Below are 25,079 nucleotides of genomic sequence, written 5' to 3' on the forward strand. Positions count from 1 at the left end.
TCCATTATTTGAATTACAGTAATACCTTGGTTTTCGTTGACTTTGGTTATCGTCGGTTTCGGTTTTTGTCGATTTTTTTCATGAAAAATTTGTTTTTGTTTTCGTCAGTTGCCTCGGATTTTGTTGGCATGCCCATATAACCTCGCTGCTAATTTTGCAAAAACAAAGGGTGGCCCACATGTTTTCCTACTCAGTGTGGAGTTGTTTCTCGTTGTGTGAGCATTAGCCCACGTGTCTAACCAAACAACTCCTCTATGACAGCCAGATGGGCGAGTGATTAAGGTTGCAGCCAACCACTCTGGGGGGCCTGGGATTGAATCTGGATGGGTCGAAAAATTTTTCTGGTGATGGTCCCTCCAGATATGTTGGGCTCCATCCCTTACCACCCGGCTGCCCTATTGTGGGCCTGGCCAAACCCATAATGGGCTTGCTAAAAGAGGCCTTCTTAGTGCCCACAAAGCAAAAAAGAGTTTAAAAATAGCCAAACAATTCCATTGCTTTCCTTTCCCTTTTAGCTTCATCATGGGATAAAAGAAAGTTTCCAGGGCCAGCAGACCTTCAAATGATATGTTAAATGTTCAAAAACAGTACTCATATCAAAACCAATAATTAGTGCAAAAACTTCTAAAAATCAAACGTTTTCGACTCCCCTTCTGGGATCTTCGTCAGGCTTATTTATTTTTTCAGTTGAAACCGGATTCGAAGGTTTTTTAAACATAAAGCATGCTTTGCTTCCAAATAATTTGTAAAAAGGAAGCAATTCACGAGCCGTTATGAAAAATATAATTGGCCGATGGGGTCGCGTCGAGTACACGTCATCATAAAATAACTTTTACTTATGAGTATATTATTACTTCATTCCCGATTCGTCCTCCAATAAGCACTGCCATGCTGTGGAGAGGTTTTTTTTCTTCCTTAAAATTAATGCATCCTGCATCATGATCTGCCTTAAAAATTTTGATCGCTTCTAATGTTCTTAAATGTTCTTGATGTTGGGTGGTTCGTATAATATGCGTTTCTTCAAAAAATGGTATTATGTTCGGGTTCGTGGCATATGTGGACAAAGCTGTTGTATATTTGTTACGTGCGATATCAGACTTGTGCTCTTTTATTCGAATACTTAATGGCCGCTTGGTGGAACCGATGTAAAGTAAATTCCTATCCTATCTTTTGTCTTTCAAAGAATGCTATATATACCCGGGAGTCTATTTGGGTCAGAGCTGTCTTTCCCGTTCCTTAATATATCATATATGGAAGGGTTTCTTCTGTATATAATCTTTAATCCTTTTTTCTTAGCCACTGTGTTGTATACTCCTTTTAGCTGCAGGTTATACGATATTGGGATTCTCTCAGTGGTTTCCTCATTGCTATCCCTCTTTGGTTCTTCCTCAACTTCCGGAGTGTTTTGTTGATGGCTGTATCGATTACATAACCCACTTATGATGCTGCTGTAACCATACTGTTTAGCTATGCTCTTAATGTAGGATAATTCCTTATACAGATACTGGGCGGTTGAAGAATGGGTATAGGCTCTATGTATTAACGCTCTAAATGCGGGTACTTTATATTGGAATGGATCGCAGGAATCCACTGGAATGTATGTTAGTATTGTTGTAGGCTTTCTGTAGACTTGCATCTGTACTGTGTTATATTTAATCTCCATGTCTATGTCTAAGAAGTGTACTCTTTCCTTACTTTGTTGTTCCAGTTCCACCACCAGGCCATAAGGATTATTATTCATTGATTCTTCAAATTGTTTTAGATCTTGTTCCGTCTTCCAAAGGATGATGATGTCATCTATATATCTTCCATACAATAGGATGTTCGGGAGAAATGATGGCAGGATTTTGCTTTCTAATGTCCTGATAACCATTTTGCATAAATCTCTGGACAGTGGACTTCCCATGGATACACCCCTTTCTTGTGCATATTAAACATAAAGCGTGCTTTTTAAGGCAGATCGTGATGCAGGATGCATTAATTTTAAGGAAGAAAAAACCTCTCCACAGCATGGCAGTGCTTATTGGAGGACGAATCGGGAATGAAGTAATATACTCATAAGTAAAAGTTATTTTATGATGACGTGCACTCGACGCGACCCCATCGGCCAATTATATTTTTCATAACGGCTCGTGAATTGCTTCCTTTTTACAAATTATTTGGAAGCAAAGAACGCTTTATGTTTAAAAAACCTTCTAATCCGGTTTCAACCGAAAAAATAAATAAGCCTGACGAAGATCCCAGAAGGGGAGTCGAAAACGTTTGAATTTTAGAAGTTTTCGCACTGGTTATTGGTTTTGATGTGAGTACTGTTTTTAAACAATCTGGTGTGGTGAGTGAATATAATATGTTAAATGTTCATTTATATTCATTACATTAGTGTTTTATATTCATTTTATATTAAATTCTTATTGTTTTTAGTATTAAACACTATATTTATTCTCTATAAAATGTGTTTTTGGTATGTATTTCGGAGTGTCTAGATGAATTAATTGGATTTACATTGATTCATATGGAAATAATTGCCTTGGCTTTCGTCAGTTTCAGATTTCTCTGTTTGTTTTTGGATGGATTATAGACAAAACTGAGGTATCACTGTACTCTGACTTCCAATTAATCAAAAAAATTAAAAATTACTTGAAATGGAATGGAAGTTTTAAAATATTATGGTAATTATTGCTAATGTATCTTTTCTGTACATGCAAGGACTCTAAAAGAAAATATATTTTGAATTTATAATATATTAATGTGTATTTCACAGGATAGTGTATTCTTTATAATATATATTATAAATATTTATAATTTAGGTATTCTTGAAACCGTGTTTTCTTATATGTTGAGCATCAAACACAAGACCGTGTTATTTATTAAACACTTGGCACTTTTCCACTTCTATTAGTTGATAGAAGTGGAAAAGTGCCAAGTGTTTAATAAATAACACGGTCTTGTGTTTGATGCTCAATATTATAAATATATTAAATATATTTATTATATATACTGTATTTTTTCATTAATACAAGTTAAACTATGATAGAAATGATGAAAGAAAGAAAAAATGGTAGAAAATAGTATGTTTAAGTAATTATAGAACATTGTGATATAAAACATTTGAAAATACACTCATTGACAAAAAAGTTATGCACCCAGATAGAATTGTTCAAATACTGCAAAATTTGGCATTCACTTATGTTTCAGACAAGCATGACTGTGTAAGATTTATTTTCTCAACATGGTGAACAATCGTCACAACTGCAATACAAAGGGGATTCATCAAGGGAAAGTGTCTCCCAAGAGGATTTTGTGGAAACTTCTCCCCAAAGCCCTCTTTAGATGTCAGACAAGCGAAAAAAACTCATAAAACACCATGTAGCCAGCCTTTTGATAAGACACAAACATGCGACTACTGTGCAGTAGTAAATGATTACAGTGAACTTCTATGGGTATAACTATAGAATACTGGTGTAGCAATTTTTTGGTGTTCTGCTGGCATTACCTGGCATGCAGTCAGACTTGTTTAGTCAGATATGCCTAAACAATGCAGTCAAAGACCTCATACATAGTTGACAGAGTTTGAGAAAGATTGCATTGTCAAATTGAGACAAGTGGATTTTCCATTTTGAAAAATATCTTACCATCTGGGCCCTTCTCATCTAAAGAGGATGCACTGTTACATATTGGCAGTGTATTATCTTTAGCAATAGATCTCTAGTTTGTTTGGAAACAGACAACTATTATTATAATATGGTGGACCATTGGTGAGTGCTTTAATGCTGCCATTACTGTTGAATGGCATGCTGTTGATATGCTGGTCTGGTGAGTCATCTTGTATGAAAACAGTTCTGTAAGGCATCCTCATGTGTTGCCTGTCTTTCCTGGCAGGGCTGCAAACAGCCACAGCTGTTTGCCATATCATTTGTGTATTATATAGAATTTTATCATAGTTTCATTTCATTCTTTCACTTTTCTTTATTCTTGACTTTCTTTTGTTTCATTTTCCAAGAAATTTGGACCAAACCCTTCTCTGATAGGGTGGGGCAGTAAGAACAATAGAAGGAGGGAAGGCCATGAAGGGAAAATGGGGGAAAATTAAGACTTTTTGGGTCGACACTGAGGAGACCAGATGTGTTGAGAAAAAGCTCTTGGTCATTTTCGGCAGACGATGAGTGTGAGGAAGTGGTGTTCGATATAGAAACTCACAGAGAAACATTTTTCATAAGTGTCTTCGAGGCGTCTTCTGAGAGAACATCCCAAATCGCAGAGAAGTACAGAGAAGTTCAGACAAAAAAAGTTGGATCCAATCAATGTGCAAGAGGAACATTCAAGACCATTGGGTACCCCTGTCTTAGATCTCTTCTTTTTCTTCCTCTTTCTGTACATATATCATCTTATTTTAGTCATAAGTAAGTTAAGATTAGTTTAAGGATGCAGCCCGTGCTTGTAAAGTCCTGAACTGTTATGTTTGTTATTTCCAGGACATAAGGTTTGTGACGGAGCTAGTTTTATACCATGAAACCCTGTATATAATTGTATCATGAGTAAAGGGAAATTCAAGGGACTTGTCTTGGAGTTGGGCTAAATTCTTGTTCAAATACAAAAATAAAGTTTTAGTGTTTTTCTTTTTTTTAATTATACCGTGTGTATTTCTCATTTCAATACAAACAATATCACACAGCCAATTTTCAGTAATACTTGGCACAGCTAGAGTTTCCTAGGAATGCCTGTCATGTTGCCACACATTTTTGATCTGTCTAATCTCCAATTTGTCACCCATCAAGCATTTGTGGGAGTAAATGGTATGCTGACTTTGACCATGTGAGAGTGTGAGGATCTGCAGTAGCAGTTGCAATATCTGTGTGCAAATCTTTCACAGGATAGTGTATAGTGCCCCTATATGCCTCCATGCTTGACTGTATCACCACATTTATTTAGCCAAGAGGAGACCCTAAAGGTTCCTTTAAATTGTATCCTTTTCCACAGGAAATGTCCCTTTTGCTATTATGGTAATCACTTAGTACCATGCTCATTACTTTTGCACTAATAAAGTTTTATTCAATTCCCACACCTTCTTGATGTTTGAATGTTTTGTCAATGAGTATATGCAACAATAAATATTATATCATTTCATTTTTTTTTAAATTTACAAAATGAAACACAAAAGATAAAGAAAATTTTGTTTTACTTGTTTACTAGTAAAATTTAAATGTAAAAGCAATATTGTCTGATTTATAATTATATTTCATTATAAGAAACCTGCTTGTTTCACTTTTAAAAACTGACTTTTGAACATTGTGTTGTTGATTTCTAGTTATTTAATTTTATAAATTAGTAATGTAATCATTTAAATTTTTAAAGGTCCTTTTTTACGAACACTTAATGAAACTTTAGGAAATTTGTATGGACCAAAAGAGGATGAAAATTTCGATGGAACAGATAATCGTAAGTACTGGTAATATAAAAAATATTTTTAACATCATATATTAATAATCACATTTATATACATAATATATGTATTTGATTATGAGTATATCTTGTGATGTATAAACTGAATTAATCAAGCATTTATTTTATAGCAAATATTTGATGAATTAGGTTTTCTGTAACTCATTTCTTCCCTCCTATTATTAATCAGATATAATTAAGCATGTAGACTTAAGGTGTAATTAAATGTAATATATATATTTGCTATAAAATAAATGCTTGATAAATTCAGTTTATACATATATATATAGTAATTTTATGTGGATAACTCCTGCAGAACATGTAACCCATGATGATGTATATCCCACAGAAAATTGCTAGAATGGAAATAAAGCCTTTGCGTAACCCATATCACCATATACCTTATGCTTTTAATCAGCTATTCAAAACATGTCACTAATACTTCTTAGTATGCAATTTAGAAGGTTACCATCTTAAATATTAAGACATTGTTTTTCTGTTACACTTCATTATATTGTAGATGTAATTTTAAAATAACTGAAACAAAAAAAAAAAAAAAATGAAATACCAAGAGGGATTCTAAATTCAAGAACATTGATCATAAGAGTACAAGAAGATATTAAGATACAAATATCTAACAAGTGGCAAAGTTTCTTTATCATATCACTTCATTTCTGTTTTATTTATTAAATAATTTTAACAAACTATATAATATTACTAATAAATGTTAAAATAAACTCAGAATCAATTAAACAGAAAATAATTTAATGTTCACAATGTGTGATGGTATGGATTTAAGAGTCAATCACTCAGCGCTTATTTGCTGTGGAGAATGCTAAGCTTAGTTCAGATAGATATTTGCTATGGAAAGCAAAAGCAGAATGCAAAACAAAAAGATTTATTTTTCCTAAGCAAATTTTATTCTCACTGCCATTTCACAAACCAAGATTAGCAAAATGAGTACTCACATATGAAAATATCATAAGGAAGTAAACAAAAAAAATTGTAAAATGTTTTTTTTTTTTTTTTGTTAACTTCCTTAAACATTCATTCCTTAACAAACTTCCTTAAACTTCATAAAACATTGTAGCTGAGATCCATTGAGGACCATGGGCATACACATATTCATTTCCAGTTAGTGCAGCAAGTGATCTATATCTTCTAAATTAATTGGTTTGGATTGAAGATCAAGTGGATCTTCAGATAGTATAATTGGTAATGCATCTGCATATAAGAAGTTTCACATTCAAATCCTGTCCTAGATCAATCTTTTCTTCCAGAATATTTTAAATTAATTAACTTAATTCTAATTATTAAATTTAATACAAAATTGCAACTTAATTGCCCCTATCTTTAGTCCAATTATATAATATTTTTATAAATAATTATCTGTATTGTAGCCCTGTTAAAATTAGATGGTACTGTTTGTTTATTATCGTGTTATATTCAACAGGACTCATTCACTTCAGAATCCTATGATTTGATGATAATGGATTATCAAAATGAAGACTTATTGTTATATCCAGTTCTATTATTTTATTTCCTGGCTCTGTTATATATAACAGAGAAAGTATGGCAATTGGTTAAAATTTGACCTCCCATATTTTTACACTTTTGGACTCAGGACCTAGAAAAATCAAGAAATACAAAAAAAATTTGAGGGTATTTTTTATATGTGTGGATGTTTGTGTGTATGGGGGGACATGATTTTGTTCATCCTCTTTGAAACTTAATAACTCTTGTGCTTTTTGAAAATTTCTGAAATTTTGCAGGGAGGTTTATTTATTACGGAGATTGATGCTATTAAATTTTGGTGATTAAAAGTTGAAGGGATGGAGAGATTAAGGGGGATTGTGTATCATATCTCAAATGGAGTCGGACTTAATGACAATTGTACTTGTTATTAGTGTGAGAATCTGGGAGTTGTTTTTCTGGAAATTTTTGCAAAAGCTAAGTTATAAGTAGCTTTTCTTTAGTCCCATCCGTTTGGGATGGAATTTGCAAATAGACTACAACATGTTATTTTAACAGTAAACAATTCACTAGCCTTTGACACAACCAGTCCCTTTTCCTCACATCGACCTGAGAAAGTGTCGAAAATATGTGAAAACAAGCAAGTGTTAAAGTGTGAGAAACTTGACATTTAACCAAGTCCACAGAGAGAATCTAAAAACAATCAGAAGAAATCCTAAACATGTTAGTTGCTTTTCTTTAATTCCCTTTTGGCCACCTGATCAGATTCCCACACTTGATGGGGATATAATGGTCAGACACCCAATTGTCAGGGCGGTCATACTAGGAAGAGAATAGAAGAAGACCTACTGACCAGCTCCCATCCTGCCATAGCAATCATCCAGTAAAAACTATCCTTTTGGTTTGGTGCCTTATGTGACTGCACACCATAGTTTTTTTATATTTTCTATTTTTCTTTAAATTTTGTATATTTCCTCCCTTCTCTCTGTTATTGTCTTTTCCTTCTGGAATTTTCTTGTTCAAACCCTCCTTTCTTGGTGTGGTGATGGATAATCTCTTGAGAACAATAGAACAGAATGTGACCTGAGGGCAATAAGGATAGCACGTGACATTCTGGGTGAGAAATCCAACCAGGATGGACATGGAAACAAAGCTCCCCAGTGCATTTTAGCATTGCATGGAGAAGACAGACTGTGAGAAGAGAAGAACATTGATCATAAGAGTACAAGAAGATATTACCAACCCTTCAAACCAAATATAGGAGGAATTTCAGAGAAGAGAAAGTCTATCCATCATCTCAAAAAAGTGTTTTGTCCCCTCAACACACCACAACGGAAACATTATTGCAGATTTTTTTGGGTACCCCTTTTCTATCCACTGTCCTTATACTTCATTTTTTTCACCTAATTATATTCATAATCTAGTTATATTTAGTCTTAAGTATCTAGTCGTAAATTATTGGTATTCTTTGAATAAAGTAATTGATTCGGATAAAGATTGTATCGCGTAGGTATAGTCGGGAAACGATTCTGTATAAATTGTAGTTTACCTCTTATTGTAGACCCATTTCATGGAGAGAGATCGGCTGGCATCCTGAAAAGTAACCTGTTGTAGCACTGCTTGTACTTAATTACTTACGATATGTAAAGCAAGACTACATACAAAAAACTTAAATTTATTACATATACGATATATGGCGCGATTGTACAATTCGGACATAGAATGGAAAACACGTGTGTACACAGCGAGGTCCGCATCCAAAAAGTGAGGTCACAAGCCGAGAAAGGTCGAAGGTCAGGTTGCCAGTTTGTTGGGTTCAGTGTTCCACCTGGTGGCGACCTTTGGAATTATGACCAAAGTTATCGCCACAGTACTCCCCCCCAGTACCGTAGGTATGAAGTTAAAGGTATCGGGTTGAATCTGACTCGTCTTCCGGATCGTGTTGTCGTCGTCGTGTTGGTAGGCGCAGAGTCACTCGGAGTGTTTATCGTTGGTCGCTCTGGGGAGTCTGGACGTGTTGTCCTGCACGAGTTTGGCGATGTACTGACGTTCTCGCTGTCTAAAAATGCTGGCTTCAGTCGGTCGATGTTAACTGTTGTCGTTTTTCCGTTGACTAGAATCGTAAAATGCTTAGGTGTCCGCGTGGTAACTGGGAAGGGGCCATCGCAAGGGGAGGTCAGGGAAGTTCTATGACCTTCTCCCCGCACAAAAACGTGGGAGCAGGTGTCAAGTGCTGGATGAACAAAGTATGAAGGTTTCACATGTGCGGATGTTGGAGTCGGCGTAAGCGACTGCATTGTGGACCGTAGGCAATGGAGGAAGGATGATGGATCTGCTGACAGTTTCCGCGAAGGATGAAAGAATTCTGCCGGGAGATGAAGGGTTGTGCCATACACCATCTCAGCACAAGTACCATTGATGTCGTCTTTTAACGCTGATCGGAGGCCGAGGAGGACGATTGGAAGAGATTCTGTCCAGTGTTGTTGGTGACATCTGAGAGTTTGTTTTAGGGAACGATGGAATCGTTCAACTAAACCGTTTGCTGATGGGTGGTATGGTGTTGTACGTATGTGTTGGATACCCAACATAGCTGTCAGTGAAGCAAACAGATGAGATTGAAATTGTCGGCCTTGATCGGTGGTGATGATGGAGGGAACGCCGAATCTGGAGATCCAGTGAGAGACGAAGGTGCGAGCGACTGTTTCAGCAGAGATGTCGTGGAGGGGAATAGCTTCCGGCCACCTCGTGAATCTATCTATGCAGGTAAGTAGGTAGGTATATCCATCTGAAGGTGGAAGTGGTCCGACGAGGTCAAGATGCACATGTGAAAACCAATTGGATGGAAGGTCGAATCTCTGAAGAGGGCTGTTGGTGTGCCGATTCACTTTGGACCGTTGGCAGTTTACGCAGGAACGGGTCCAGCTGGCGATGTCCTTCTGCATCGAAGGCCACACAAAACGTTCTTGGATTAGATGTCTCGTGGCACGAATTCCTGGATGGGCCAAATTGTGCATGGAAGAGATTTGACGGCGAAATTGGAGAGGTATATATGGGCGAACTTTGCTGTCCTTTATGTCACAATATAGTTGTAGTGATGGGCTGATTCGAAGTGGCTGTAGTGTGAGTGATGTTTTATCGCCGTGAGGAGTGCAGTTAGTTCATCGTCGTTTGCTTGAGCTTCCGCTATGGCGGTAAAGTCTGTCACAGGAAGTCGAATCTCGTTGATCCGAGAAAGGGTGTCTGCCACAATGTTGTTCGAGCCAGTGACGTGCCTGATGTTGGTGCTGAACTGCGCAATGTAATCGAGATGTTGCAGCTGACGTGGGGAGCAAGTTTCTGGTTTTTGGCAAAACGCAAAGGTGAGAGGACGATGGTCCGTAAAGATGACGAAGTTTCGACCTTCGATGGTATGGCAGAAGTGTTTGATCGCGGAGTATATAGCTAGCAGCTCCCTGTCGTAAGTGCTGTATTTTATTTCGGTAGGCGTTAACTTCCGCGAAAAAAAGGCTAGTGGACGAGTTCCTTCAGCAGTGTGTGTTTGGAGTACAGCGCCGATGGCGATATTAGATGCATCTACCATTAGAGAGAGATTGTCGTGTGACGAATAGTATGCAAGAGTCCTTGCATTTGTGAGATCTGCTTTACATTGACTGAAGGAGTTTAGAGCAGATTCGTTCCAGCAGATAATGCGTTTATCATTTTTCTTGGAATCCTTGAAAAATTCGAGTAGTGGGGCTTGAGTTTGAGCTGCATTTGGCAAAAAACGTCTATAAAAATTGAGCATGGCTAGGAAGCGACGAAGCTCAGCGACAGTTTTAGGTTGAGGAAAATCGTTGATGGCCTTGGTTTTTGATGGCAAAGGCTTTACTCCTGACGATGTGATCATGCAGCCGAGAAATGGAACTGCAGATTTTCCGAGGATGCACTTGGATGGGTTTAATTTTAGGCCGTGGTCTTGCAAGCGGAGGAACGTTTGGCGGAGATGGTCCTTGTGTTCATCTGCGTCCTTGGACGCGACCAATATATCGTCGAAATAGGGGATGCAGAAGTCAAGGCCAAGTAGAACCTGGTGGATGTATCGCTGGAATGTTTGGCCAGCGTTTCGTAGGCCGAAAGGCATATAGACGTATTCAAACAAGCCGAACGGGGTTGTTATGGCAGTTTTTGGAATGTCCTCGGGGAAGACCAGTATTTGATGATAGGCACGGGTTTTTTTTTTTTTTTTTTTTAACTCTTTTTGCCCTGTGGGCACTAAGAGGGCCTCTTTTAGTAGGCCCATTATGGGTTCGGCCAGGCCCACAATGGGGCGACCGGGTGGTGAGGGACGGGGCCCGACATATCCGAACGGACCACCCCCCGAAAAATTCCTGGGGATTATTCGACCCGTTCGGATTCGATCCTGGGTCCCCCAGAGCGGTAGGCTGCCACCTTTACCGCTCGGCCATCCGGCCGTCTATAGGCACGGGTTAGATCCAGTGTGGAAAAAATGATTTTGCCTTCAAGGAGTTGAGTACAGTCCTATATATGAGGAACAGGGTAGCGATCGGGAACGGTTATAGCATTAAGACGGCGGTAGTCACTGCATGGTCGCCACTGGCCATTTGCCTTTTTAACCATGTGTAATGGGCTGGCCCAGGGGCTTTTGGATGGCCTGATGATGCCTTGAGACATTAAGAATTGGAATTCTTCACGTGCTGCTTGGAGCGTATCTGGTGGTAACTGTCTGGGTTTCGAGAAGACAGGTGGTCCTTTGGTCTCGATGTGATGGAAAGTGGTTGACGGTTTTTTGGTTTCGGGAGTTATCGACGGATTTGTAATAGTAGTGAACTCGGCCAAAATGCGGTGGTAGGGAGAGTCATTAGTCACAGCGGTGATGTTAGTGACAGTTGTGGGACAGTTCTGCCGGCAGCCAGGAGACTCAAGTTGCGTGACTCCATCGATTAGTCGATTGTTTTTGACGTCCACCAGTAGGTTGAATTTAGTTAAAAAGTCGATTCCTATGATGGGTTGGGTCACGTCAGCAATTACAAATGGCCATGAGAAATTCCGCTTTAAATTAAAATTTAATGTTAATAGCTTTGTGCCATAAGTTGGAATAGGTGTCCCGTTTGCATCAAAGAGGACCAGCTTCTCAGGTTTGCTGAGGTATGTGTTGGCACTTTTCGGAATCACTGATATGTCGGCGCCTGTGTCTATTAGGAATTTATATTTCGTAGTAGGGTCGGCCATGGTGATTTGGTCGATGTGGCGGTTGCGACTTCTGGCCGTAAGTGCCCGCCCAGTCAGTTTTCTGCCGGTAGAAAGGAGCAAGGGGCTTTGCATTTTTTCGCCTGTGCCCCAAAGGTAGCGTGATAGTAACACATGCCGTTTTCAGGGGTGCTTTGCCGTTGATTATAACGGGATTTGCTGCAGTGCCTCGTGTTGTTAGAAGGGTATTCGGAGCGTCTAAAGGAGCGGCGCGGGTTGTTGATGGACATGGAGAGGTTCTTGACCTGTTTGGCTAATTCCGCAACTTGGTTCTCCAGGGTGGAAATGGTGACAGAGTCATGTTCTACAGTTTGGATGTGTGCGGAAGAGACTAATTCCATTATTTTGTCGGCCATGGCGGCTAATTGTTTGAGTTTCTCTTTTGACGCAGCTAAAATGGCCTGAATATTGTGAGGTAACCTCGACAGCCAGAGAGATTTCAAGAGATCTTCACTGAAATGGTTACCAGCCAAGTCGCGCATCCGTGTTAAGAGGAAGGATGGACGTTGATCTCCCAGTTCTAACCCTCGAAGAAGCGTTCTGATTTTTGAGGACTCGCTCTCAGCATAGATGTCGATAAGGCGAGCTTTTAGAGTGGCGAATTTATTCTGCTCGGGCGGGTTGAGGATTAGATCATGCACCGAATTTAAAATTTCCGGCTCTACCGCCGCAACGATGTGTTTAAATTTCGTGTCGTCGACGGTTATGTTGGTAATGGAAATTTGCGCTTCTAACTGTGCGAACCATAAGCTGGGGTTGCTCTTCCAGAAAGGTGGAGGTCTGATCGCGACGCGTGCTATATGACGGTGATCGTCGTTATTTTCTGCCTCAGCCATGATTTTAGCGTAGTTGTAGCAGTGCGAAGGTGGTTATCCGTAAATGCTGCGTGCGCAGTTCAGCATGTGGCGAGAGGACAAAGAAAGATGGCACGTAAAGGCACGTGGCGCGAGAACAAAGAAGAATGGTAATACCTTTTCGTTGAACCGTCAACCGTTGACGAAAAATATCCGTGGTTACACTTTTTGAAGGTCTAGATGAACGATTACACAGTTCCAAAAAAGATGAATGTCCGACGTTTGTGTCCGATGCAAATGGATTGAGTTTTCATGTCGTACGGTAGAGTCCTTCTTCGGATAGTGGGCACCATAAATCATATATCACGTTTCGGGTCACCAGTTTGTAGCACTGTTTGTACTTAATTACTTACGATATGTAAAGCAAGACTACATACAAAAAACTTAAATTTATTACATATACGATATATGGCGTGATTGTACAATTCGGACATAGAATGGAAAACACGTGTGTACACAGCGAGGTCCGCATTCAAAAAGTGAGGTCACAAGCCGAGAAAGGTCGAAAGTCAGGTTGCCAGTTTGTTGGGTTCAGTGTTCCACCTGGTGGCAACCTTTGGAATTACGACCAAAGTTATCGCCACACCTGTATTCCATTGAGCGAACTAAAGCTTTTTTTTTTGTATATTGTTTCTTTGTTCTCATGTTCACTCAATCATCACACTTATCCATGAATAGTCCCAAAGGAATACCTTTGTTTTTGTGATTTGTGTGTGTGTCGTCCCGAACGTCTCTCCCCAATCCTCATCAGATAATATACCACCGAAACAATTGCCCCGATTGCAAAGAGGTAGGATGATTAACCAATTTTATGTAAACACATAGGAGACTCAGACCACAGAATGCAGAAATTGTATTGCTAGTCTTTAATCAAGGTATCCCTTAATATTTGCATTCATTGTAACCATTGTAATCACTTTACTCTATATTAAATTTGTTACATTTTAAAGATAGTTGCTTTTTATTCGTGTATCAACGACCTCACTAACCCTTTCACTCGAACTATGGAGCCCCTCCTATTCGAACATAATTAAAGGCAAATATATCAGAATATCCGCGAGTTAGGATGCAAATTTTTACTATCCTAACTGGTGTCAGGTCCTGACGTCAAAAGGATCTTGCAATCTTGACAACAATGAATAAATTACACCATCCAGTGACAAAGTGAGCAGTCTTCACCAGATCGTTGCTGATCAAAGAGGTCAACAGTGCATTCTGTAACCCCTGGCTTCTCACATTAGCATTTATAATTTTTTATAAAACCCCTCCCTACCCTCAAAATTAAGCTTTTTGCTATTTTATAATGGTTAAAAATATAAAAAAATTTTTTAATAAAATATAGATAATGGCACCAAAATTTTAAATATTGCTGGGAAAGTTAAGCAACTCATTGTTGAGTTTTTATAGTTATAATTATGTACAAACACACACTAAATTTCAATAAATTTTGTTAAGTGAATTTTCTCTTGAAAAAATGATTTTTGGATTTTAATTCTGGATACCAATAATATAACTATATTCAACAAATAGTTATAGTATAATTATTAAATAAATAGTTATAGTAACAAATAGTTATAATATAATTATTGAAATTATAATAAAATTTAATGTTGTAAATATGAATTCTTTATAGGTTTTCGTAGTAGTAGTTATTGTGCAGGAGCAACTGCTTTACAAGGAAAACAAAAAGATAGATATGCTGAACTTGTTAATGATATTGAAATTGATGAGAGCAGAATTGTTGTTTTACAGCTAAGGCTTGTTGCCAGGTAAACTTGAATATATTTTTAGTTTTAAACACTGAATTTTTGTAAAATTTTATATACAGAATAACATAGTACGAGGGCTGTTCGGAAAGTTCGCGGCCTCAAATAGAACAACAAACAAAATAATGTTAAAACTTTTTTTATTTTTCAATATAGTCTCCTTTATTAGCAATGCACTTGTTCCAGCGATGTTCTAGCTTTTTTATGCCATCACAATAGGTCGATTTGTCAAGGTGTGCAAAATACTCATTCACTTCAGAGATGACTTCGTCATTTGAGTGGAATCTCTTTCCAGCCAAGAATTTTTTTAGGTTTGGAAAAAGGTGGAAGTCACTGGGGGCCAAATCAGGTGAGTACAGTGGATGTGGAACTAATTGGATGCGAAGTTCGTTTATCTTTTGTTCAGTAATTCTGGCGGAATGTGCAGGTGCATTATCGTGGTGGAACAGAACCTTTTTCTTCTTCAAATGTGGCCTCTTTTCTTCGATTTCTTTCTTCAGTTTTTCCAAAAGTTCACAGTAATAGACAGCATTGATGGTCTTTCCTCTTTCTAGGTAGTCAATAAAGATGATGCCTTTAGCATCCCAAAAAACCGAGGCCATCACTTTCCCCGCTGATGGAACTGTCTTTGCCTTCTTTGGTGGTGGCGAACTGTGGTGTTTCTATTGCTTCAACTGTTCTTTTGTTTCAGGAGTGTAGTAGTGGATCCATGTTTCGTCAGTAGTCACAAACCGACACAAGAAATCCTGTGGGTTTTTTGGTAGAAGTCCAAACACTCCTTTGACATCAAAGTGCGAACACGTTTTTGCTTGGCGGTCAGCAGACGCGGCACCCACCTAGCTGAGACCTTCGTCATACCCAAATTTTCGGTTAAGATGTGGTGCACTCGGTCGAAAGAGATGCCTGTTGTCTCAGCTATCCCATGCGTTTTCAAACGGTGATCTGCTAACACCAAATCGTGAACTTTGTCGAGATTTTCTTCAGTGACAGCAGTTGACGGCCGTCCGCTGCAAGGGTCATCTTCCACACTCTCTCTGCCAGATTTAAAAAGGGCTGTCCATTTTTTTACAGTGGTGTACGAAGGAGCAGACTCTCCCAAAACTTCATCCATGTCAGCTTTGATTTGAGATGGGGTCAACCCTTTTTTCGTCAGGTATTTTATGACCGCACGAGTCTCTGTCTTCTCCATTTTTGACAAAGCACTTGCACACTGACTATCTGCTAAGCTTTTGTGGCAAAACTTTACGACAAATCAAGCATAAATTGATATCGTATCTTTAGCAAAGATGGCTGAATTATTCCCGCCAAAAATTATATTGATCGCAGCGCCGCATATAGGCAAGGCCGCGAACTTTCCGAACAGCCCTTGTAAATAGCTGCTTACCTTGTAAATACAATATCTAACGCTTGGTCTCAATTCTCTCCCTTGATGGATATTGAAGTTTTTTGTATATAGAAAATTACCTTGTTTATTCTAACAGATCTTAGAGATAAGGATAGTTTATGACTTTATAGCAATTGCATAACAATTTCATAACATTACTTATCCTAACATTTATTTGACTTCAGACCTGTATCTAAAAATAAGAACTGATGAATCATTTGGAACATATGAATAGTGAGAATGTAATGGGGTAAATTCTACTCTCATAGTCAGAAAGATTTTACACTTTACTTTGGCTATAACAGATAATAATGTGTTACCAGCAACAGTAAAGTAACTATATGGTATACATTTACTTTTTGCTATCTTTTTGTAGGTATTTTTGTGTTCTTATACTGTGTGCTTGTAAATTTAAATTGCATGAACTAAATTTCTAAATAATATATTTTAAATGTGACATGTTCATTAAAAATGCATGAATGATATTGCATGAATCATTCTGTGCATCTTATAAACTATAAAACACAGTAAATAATTTTTTTTTACTTTTGCACCAGTGGTTCTCATGTCATGAACACTAATTGTAATGCTAAACATTTCCTTTATATAGTCAAACTTTGAAAGTGTGATTACTGATTACAAATGTGAGAATAGTAGCCTAGATCAATAATATTCATTATAAAACTAATGTGCTTGTTCTGATTTAGTTACTGAATTTCTATAGATACACTTGTGGGTTTCCTTAAAGAAGGATTTCATCACAATAATTTTTGTTCAACAAATAAACAACCTTTTATTGGTTCAATATCTTCATACACATAAATTTATAACCAACTCCAGTTAGATGAACACACATTTTGTGCTTCTTACACTTCGAATTCAGCACATACTCTCTGAGGGTTCCATCCAGCAACCCATACCAGTCAAGAATGAGACACTCTTTTTTTTCTTCTGTGTTGCCAACTTCAACAGCTCTTCAGTGGTGATGCCACCTGACATTCTGAAATGTCTCCACTATCTCCTTTGGGTTTGTTCCCCTTACAATTGATGCCCAAGGAATTTCTCTGGTAGGCCTAGGACCGTTCTATAGGCAAACTGCTGTTATCACTCTGATGTCTTCCTTTAAATGCTGAATGAAATCCAAGTAAGATTGTCAACAGAATTCCACCTGGCATTCAGTCAGATGGCTTTTTATTGCTGTTTTGAGTAAGTATAACATCCTAATCTTAAAATGTCTGGGTCAGCAATTTTGAAAAGGTGGCAACACTGGCCTTAAAGACAGATTCCAATGTAGTATGTTTTGTTCAACAAATAACCTTTTATTGGTTCACTATCTTCATATACAAAAATTTATAACTGACTCCAGTTAGGTGAATACTTAATGTGCACTCCTTATACTTTAAACTTAGCATGTACTCTCTAAGAGTTCTGTCCATCAACCCACATCAATAAAGAATGAATCTCTATTTTTCTCTTATGTTGCCTACCTCAACACTCTTCAGTGGTAGTGTCACCTGCCACTTAAAAGTGTGTGACACTTTTAAGGACTACATACAATGTAACAAATTTTACATAATAACTTACAATCTGCACCTTTGAAGTCAGATGTTCTCAATTAAAAAATAATTTGTTAATTTTAAGCTGAAAATGATTGTTATATTTTAAATATAAAACTATTGATAAAATGTAAAAAATATAAATCTTCCTTCTTCATAAAAACTGTTTAAATATAAAAATTTAATATTAATCTAAACATATCTTATTTTACAGGACAGATGATTCAAGTCAACCTGAAACAGATGAACCTATAAAACCTTTAATAACAAAAAGACCACCTCCATTACCTCTTTAAATCTATCAAATTGTTCTGTTTATTGAAATTTTTATTTAATAGAATTTTATTGAAATTTTAAAATTATTTTTCAAAAAGAATTTGAAACTTCTATGTATAAATTTATGTTTAAATATATTTTTAATCATATGCTAAATATTTAATAAATTGTTGTTCAATTAAAAATATATATTAAATGTTCTTTGTTAAGATGATTCAGATTGATATTAACTGAATATATCAAACATCATTGCTTAAGGAGCTAAAATGTCTGTACCTGCTCATTATGGGTTATTCTCTGCAAACCATTACAGGTTTGGCTGCCCCATTGTGAGCTGGTGGAATCCATAATGAGTTTGCTAAAGAAGAAGGCGCTCTTATTTCTCACAGGACAGAGAGAGTTAAAAGATTATATATTGTACTTATTGATATTATAAAAGTAAAATATTTGAAACATTAAATTATTAATTAAATCATTAAAATTGCATTATTTTAGTATATTTTTAATCGTATCTGCATTTTTTTAAATATTTATATGTAACATATTTAATGATTTTTCTGTGTAAAACACCAATTTTTTTTCTAACTGTCAAATCAAGAACTCTTGTGACATTAAAGATGTGAGCGATATGTACTGTACTGCACTGCATTTTTAATGATAAACAAGCAATTATTTATTGTGACCTCGTCACAATGTCAGGCTGCAATTTTTAATTAATTTAATTTAAAATATATGCTTTCCACCTCAAATTAAAAGTGGTTTTCCCCTGTACATCATACTTTCCTTTAACAATAGGCTACATCGGACTCGTCCCTCACCTCCCAAATGAGACCCTCTTAGTGCCCGTAGGGCGGAAAGAGTAAAAACATTTAAAAAAACAGTTACGAGTTATTTTCAACTTAGGAATAGAACATTTTTAATTATTTTATGTCAACGCGATTAACAAAAAACATCAAAGAAAAGCAATTCTTTCCAAGAACTTTTATACTTTTTTGTTTTAATTTATATTGTATGTAATGTATAATGAAATGTATTTTTAATTTTATGAAATTGCCTTCTTTGATTTAACGTATATTTGTTAATTTTAGAGGTAGATATCAACTGTCCTTCGAGACTTTTCTATTTACTTGTAAAAATGAGTAAAATATAAATAAAGTAATATGTATAAATATGTTTGTTAATTACAAAATCATTCTTTAAACTCGTTTTTTAAAAAATATCATTTAATTTCATTGGTTAGAAGGTCAATAGAAAAGAATGGTAAATTTTGTAAAGAAAAAAATTTTGTATTTTGTCTATTGTTCATCTCGTATTTTGTCGCCCAGTTGACGGTGTCTCTCATATCTCGAGTAGGGTCTGACTTAATGACGAGTTTACTCGTTATTAGCATTTACATTTTTTTTCCTTTTCTTTTTTTATAAAACTCGTCCTTACCCTGAAAATTAAGCTTTTTGACATTTTATAATAATTAAAAATATAAAAAAGTTTTTAAAACGAAATATCGTTACAGATGACATTACACGCAGTTTTAAATGTTTCCGGGAAAGTTAAACAACTCGTTGCTGGATTTTTTTACATTTGTAAAGAATCTGACATCACCGTAATGTTTACAATTTTTCTAAATATAAAGTTTTGTACTAAATTGTTATATAAACATCATGTTTTCACGTCCTAATTGACAAACTTTTTAAAGGTTTTATAGATTTAAAATTAAAAATAAAAGCTATATTCAATTTTGTGATTTTATATTTGCATATGCACAAGCTTCCATATATCTATTTCTATTTTCAAACTCTGTTATGTATATGAAACTGATAAAAGAAAGCCATGTTACATTCAAAATATTTTAGCACTTTATACAGTAATGTTTCCGAATAACTAAGAATGGCTTACAATTATTCCGTTTCTACCGGGTTTTAAGTATTTTTCCAACACTTTTTGCATAAATGTATTCTTAATTGTAATTATGAAATAAATGTCTGTCCACTTTTATCTGGTATTTAAGCAAACATATTAATGATGTTTTTTTTTAATGAATTATTTCTATACACTTTCATATACAGTGGTGCCTCATATAACGTACTTAATCCGTTCCAAGTGCACGTCCGTTAAGTGAAACGTCTGTTATACGAAACGCATTTTCCCATAGAAATACATGTTAAAACATCTAATTCGTTCCGCAGCATAAAATAACCGTACTGTATCATAAAAAATGAACATAGGGTGCGTTCTTTTATTCCTCCGCGTAACTCTGCGCGAGCGACATCCGTCTAAAAATTCCTGCGGAACGCGTTCCTAAATTCCGGTGGGAGTGCACGCCGCATGGCTCAGATAGTTTCGTTTCTGGGTCCATTATGTGGTTTTATGAATGAAAATTTAGAAATTGTGAAAGCGCGAATTAGCGCACGCGGTGATATAAGTGTCTTTACGAATTTTTTTTTTTTTGAAACTATTTTGAATGCTCTTTCAACAAATAATCCATTTTATGGTTAAAGTTTACAATTGGGACCCTTCTTTTGCCTTTTAAAGCTCATATTTTAGAACATAGATTCCTCCATCACGATACTATCGATAGTGCGGGCGCCGCCATTTTTCTTTCACCGTTGTTCCTAAATGCCTACAAACAGCAGCGCACTCCCGTAGTAGCTGAGACGCAGAGCGACTCTAAAGAACGCACCCATGGAGCAGTCACCAATTATGCCGGAAAGTCCGTTGTTCGCAGCCAGTCCGTTGCTCGAGTCACGTAACGGCCAAACAGCAAGTCCGTTGTTCGCAGCGTCCGTTATTCGAGGCGTACTGTACGTTGTACGAGGCACCACTGTATTTGCAACTTATTTACAACTTTTCCACCGTGTTCTACACTATAATATTTTTTTTTATTAAACTTACTTAATAATTTGTAATGCTTTTTAAAATCATATTTGCTCGTTTTTAATAATACTACAATGATAATGTTAAACTATATAAGATGATACCTTTAGGTTTTATTTAATGATTCTTTTATTTTGGGAAAGCATTTTTCTTCTTTTCTGTTATAGTGTCTTTTAATTAAATGTTTTTGAATAAAGAAAAGAACAGCATTTTTATTAAATACAATTTCTAGAAGAAAAAAAAATCCAGTGACGAGTTGCTTAACTTTCCTGCCAATATTTTGGTGGCGCCATCTGTTGTGTTTTTTTCAATTTTTATATTTTTAACTATTATAAAATGGAAAAAAGTCTAATTTTCAGAGTAAGGATGAATTTTATAATTAAAAAAAAAATTGTAAATGCTAATAACGAGTAAAATCGCCATTAAGTCCGACCCTACTCGAGATATGACAGGACCTCTTTATCTCCCCATCCCCTCGACCTATAATCACCAAAATTTAATAGCGTCAATCAACAAACTTCTTCGCAAAATTTCAGAAATTTTCGATGAAAAGCAGTGTAGTTATTAAGCTTCAAAGAGGACAAACTAACACCCAAACATACAGAAAAAATCCCCGAAATATTTTGCAAAGTAATTATAAATGCATATACACTGATACTCCAGATTCATGAATAATTGAGTCCCAGTAATCCTTTTTGGACTTCAAATACTCGAACTTTGAGTTTCTTTTTCTATATTAAGTAATTCGTTCCAAGACTAGGTATTAGCCTACTGCTGTTTTAAAAATTTTTAGAAAAATTAATAGTTTTATTAAATAAATATACTGTGCAATGGTTTATAGTGCTGCATAATACTTTTATTTCATTTAAGTCAAAAATAAACGAAACAGAATCATAACTTATGACACCATACGAATAAATGAAGTGCAGTGATCTTTTGGCATTGCGCCTGCTCGAATATACAGTTTGTTCCCAAGCCAACTCCAATCACAGTGGTACGTGATCTGCCATTTCCCAAAAGGTCGAATGTCGAAATCTTTCACGCAAGTTCAAATTTTGGTGCATAAATTTCCATCACTAATGATCGAATTTCCGAACAAAGACGTCCATGAACATCGAGAGTGTAGTGTAAATCCAGTCAGATAAGAATCTATTTGTAACTTTTATAATTATTTCAATTATCACTACACTAGAAGCTTAATTAATTTATACTGTATTTAATTTAATTAAAATGCTAACATATATTTAAAATATGGGTTAATGTGTACCTAGGTCAGTGGTCGTTGGGAGCGGCTCGCGAGCCGCATGCAGCTCTTTGCATAGACGTTTGTAGCTCTTCGGATATAAACTTCAATTTCACCTCATCTCAAGCAGCCTTATAACTTATGAGTTTACGAGGTAGAGCCGCCGAACAAACTTCTACTCGTACGGCATACTCTCTACCACTCTTTAGCCCGTCCGCACATGACCACACTCGCGTTGATCAATATGAGTTGCATGCGAGTGGTAGCATTTGAAGCATATCTATATATATAACCCATTGAACGCGTGTCCGCCCGTCCGACGTCAGTCCGTGTAACGTGCGGCTCCTGGTACTTTTGTTATCCCGTTTCCATGACAATTTGGCTTTTCTCACTTGACAAACTGCCGACTCCTGACCTAGGTAGTCCAAGTTGGCGATTCGTCTTCGATTCCAGCAATCAGAAGACAGGGAACAGTGAGGACACACGTTATAACTTAACCTAACCTATTCTAATAAATTACCATAATTATTAGCAACTAAATTATCAGAATAGGTTAGGTTAGGTTAGGTTAAAACGTGCGTCCCCACTGTTCCCTGTCTTCTGATTGCTGGAATCAAAGACGAGCGGCCATCTTGGACTACTTTGGTACACATTAACCAAAATATCTGCTGATAGTCGTCTCATTTGGCATGAGAAACGACACGAGTCTAAAAATACGATAAAAATCAGACTGGTAGCGTAGTCCACGCTCTTTGGTCACGATCAGTTTGACGAATCACAACTCGAGCTGATTGCTTATCCTGGTTGTATAAAAGAAATTGAAGTTGGTCCGATATTGAAATTAGAAAATACAAAAAACGTTGTAAAGGAATAAGGTATTTCAATATTACATATTACAATATGCAATGTAATATTATTCTATTATTATACAGTCGAACCTGTCCATCTCAAACATGTTTATCTCGAAAACCTTTTTTCTCGAAATTTAGTTTCCCTTGCATTTTCAGCCTAAATTTAATTTGTTTTCCATGTTTACTCAAATAATTTTCTTCCAAAGCCTCTGCATCTTAAATTATGGACTGAAGTGTCAATTACAGTTTCAAAGCTCGGCAATTACATATTGATTGCAGTTGAGAAACATCTCTTGCAATACAGTACATACTTGCAATTAACACTGCTTTTTTCTAATTGGTTACTAGTTTGGCTTGCGTCTTATTGAAGAAAGTAAGTCAGGCATCGGAAACTATTGACAATCTGTCTGTTAAGGTATGTCAAAAAGGTATGTTTTATTTATACCTATTTCATGTATGTACTGTATTTGCTATTGTATTAATATAATACCGTATTTCTAATTAAATCTATTACTGTTTACCGTGTAGGAACCTCCAGTGCTCCCCAAAATTAAACCTTGAGTATGCGCCACTGGGAACCTCTCTACCTTGAAACCTGTCTATCACGAATTTTTTCTTGTTCCCATCAGATTCGAAATAGACAGGTTCAACTGTATATAGAAATGTAAAAGACCTATTGTTTAGGACTGAATTGGTTTCTGAATAATTATTTAAACGAATCGTCATAAAGCGAGTGATTAGATTTCCCATAAGCTCAGAGTTATAAATTGGAATTACATTCCTTCAAATACAGTTTTAACTACGTAATAACACGTCGAGATGGCAAAACCTGAAGTATTAAACTATAGCATTTCATACAGTCTTAACGAAAAATTTATTCCAATAGTAAAAGTGGAAGTATAATATACATAATGTACAGTACATTGAAACAATACATATCTAACTTTTACAACAATTAAAAATTAATACAAAAAAGACAAACTTTCAATATAAAAAGTTATAATACAAAAATGTTAACGGTGGGAGGAAAAGTATAACATTCAATTTATATAACAAATGTAAAAATATAACAGAGTATAGAAGTATATAAGTAAAAATGGAAAAATATACATCGAATGCCTTAATAGTTGTCTTCTGTATTTATAAAATCCTACAAACACATTTACAATGATTGGAATTTCAAGATATGTAAGAATACTTTTCAGGCAATCCATCGTCACATGTTCAATAATTTCATAGATTTTTGCTTTCAGTATAGGATTGGGAGATGCATTAATAAAGGTTTTTGCAGCCCACGCCAATGCCTGATTAATTCCAAATATTTTTATAGCTTCGTAACGCCCTATTTTAAGAAGTTGAATAGATTCTACTTCTACGGAATATTCGGTCACTATTAATGTAATTTTCAAATCTAATTTGCTGAGATTGATTTCGGCGTGACCACTCAATGCAACTAAAGATGAAAAATCAAATTTTGCAATTAATTTGACATTACGTACCGAAAATCTTCCCTCGACTTTTATGTAATTTTCCGAGAAAGAAAAGTTACAAGGACTTTCGCGAGTTATTGAACTTAAGCCGTAAATATTAAAATCATATACTTTAATGAAATCGAAAATTGGATATTTTTTGTTAAGTATTAATTTACACGAATCTTTATTCGTTAAAAGTCGTTTTCTCATCTTGAATCGAGTTAGGAACGTGTCAGTATATTTATTTACATTTCCTGTAAAATCTGAAAATAAAAAGAAACATTAAGTATAGCAATAATTAAACTATTAAACTATAGCAAATAAATTCAAAATTACAACAAAAATTTCAATAATTATTATTTATTACAATGACAATTTTAAAAACTACTCTTTCTCCAAAAATGGGTTCACAATAGTTAAAAATTTCAGAATTAAAAAAGTAACTATAATTTGAAAGTTCAAGTTTGTGTAATATGAAAAAATTCGAATTACTCAAATTTTTTTAATGTTTTTAAACCTATTCTACGCTCTTAATTACTCTTTTTAATGTTGTTAATGTGTGGTCACATGACCATTCTACATATTAATTAATTAACAGCTTTGCCGCGTGGAATTCGAGATCTGAATTGGCGAGAATCTTTTACTTT

The 25,079-nt window shown here is 35.9% G+C and overlaps 1 protein-coding gene and 1 long non-coding RNA gene across 3 annotated transcripts in view; one reads left to right on the plus strand and one right to left on the minus strand.

The window, feature by feature from the left end:
* The window catches only part of LOC136981592 (uncharacterized), a 34,226-nt gene extending 16,046 nt beyond the window's left edge, over positions 1 to 18,180 (plus strand). For both annotated transcript variants that reach the window (XM_067277913.1, XM_067277914.1), the window contains 3 exons: positions 5,353 to 5,436; positions 14,647 to 14,782; positions 17,934 to 18,180. In XM_067277913.1, coding sequence (XP_067134014.1) covers positions 5,353 to 5,436; positions 14,647 to 14,782; positions 17,934 to 18,015 — 302 coding nt within the window. In that variant the 3' untranslated portion in view covers positions 18,016 to 18,180. The remainder of the gene's footprint in view (positions 1 to 5,352; positions 5,437 to 14,646; positions 14,783 to 17,933) is intronic.
* A 5,638-nt stretch (positions 18,181 to 23,818) lies between these two features.
* Positions 23,819 to 25,079, minus strand: part of LOC136981594 (uncharacterized) — a 32,151-nt gene continuing 30,890 nt past the window's right edge. The window contains exon 3 of the long non-coding RNA XR_010881744.1: positions 23,819 to 24,695. This is a non-coding gene — a long non-coding RNA (uncharacterized lncRNA). The remainder of the gene's footprint in view (positions 24,696 to 25,079) is intronic.

This window comes from Centruroides vittatus, unplaced genomic scaffold (assembly GCF_030686945.1).
Source record: "Centruroides vittatus isolate TY-2023 unplaced genomic scaffold, ASM3068694v2 contig_782, whole genome shotgun sequence".
Classification (NCBI taxonomy): Eukaryota; Metazoa; Arthropoda; class Arachnida; order Scorpiones; family Buthidae; genus Centruroides; species Centruroides vittatus.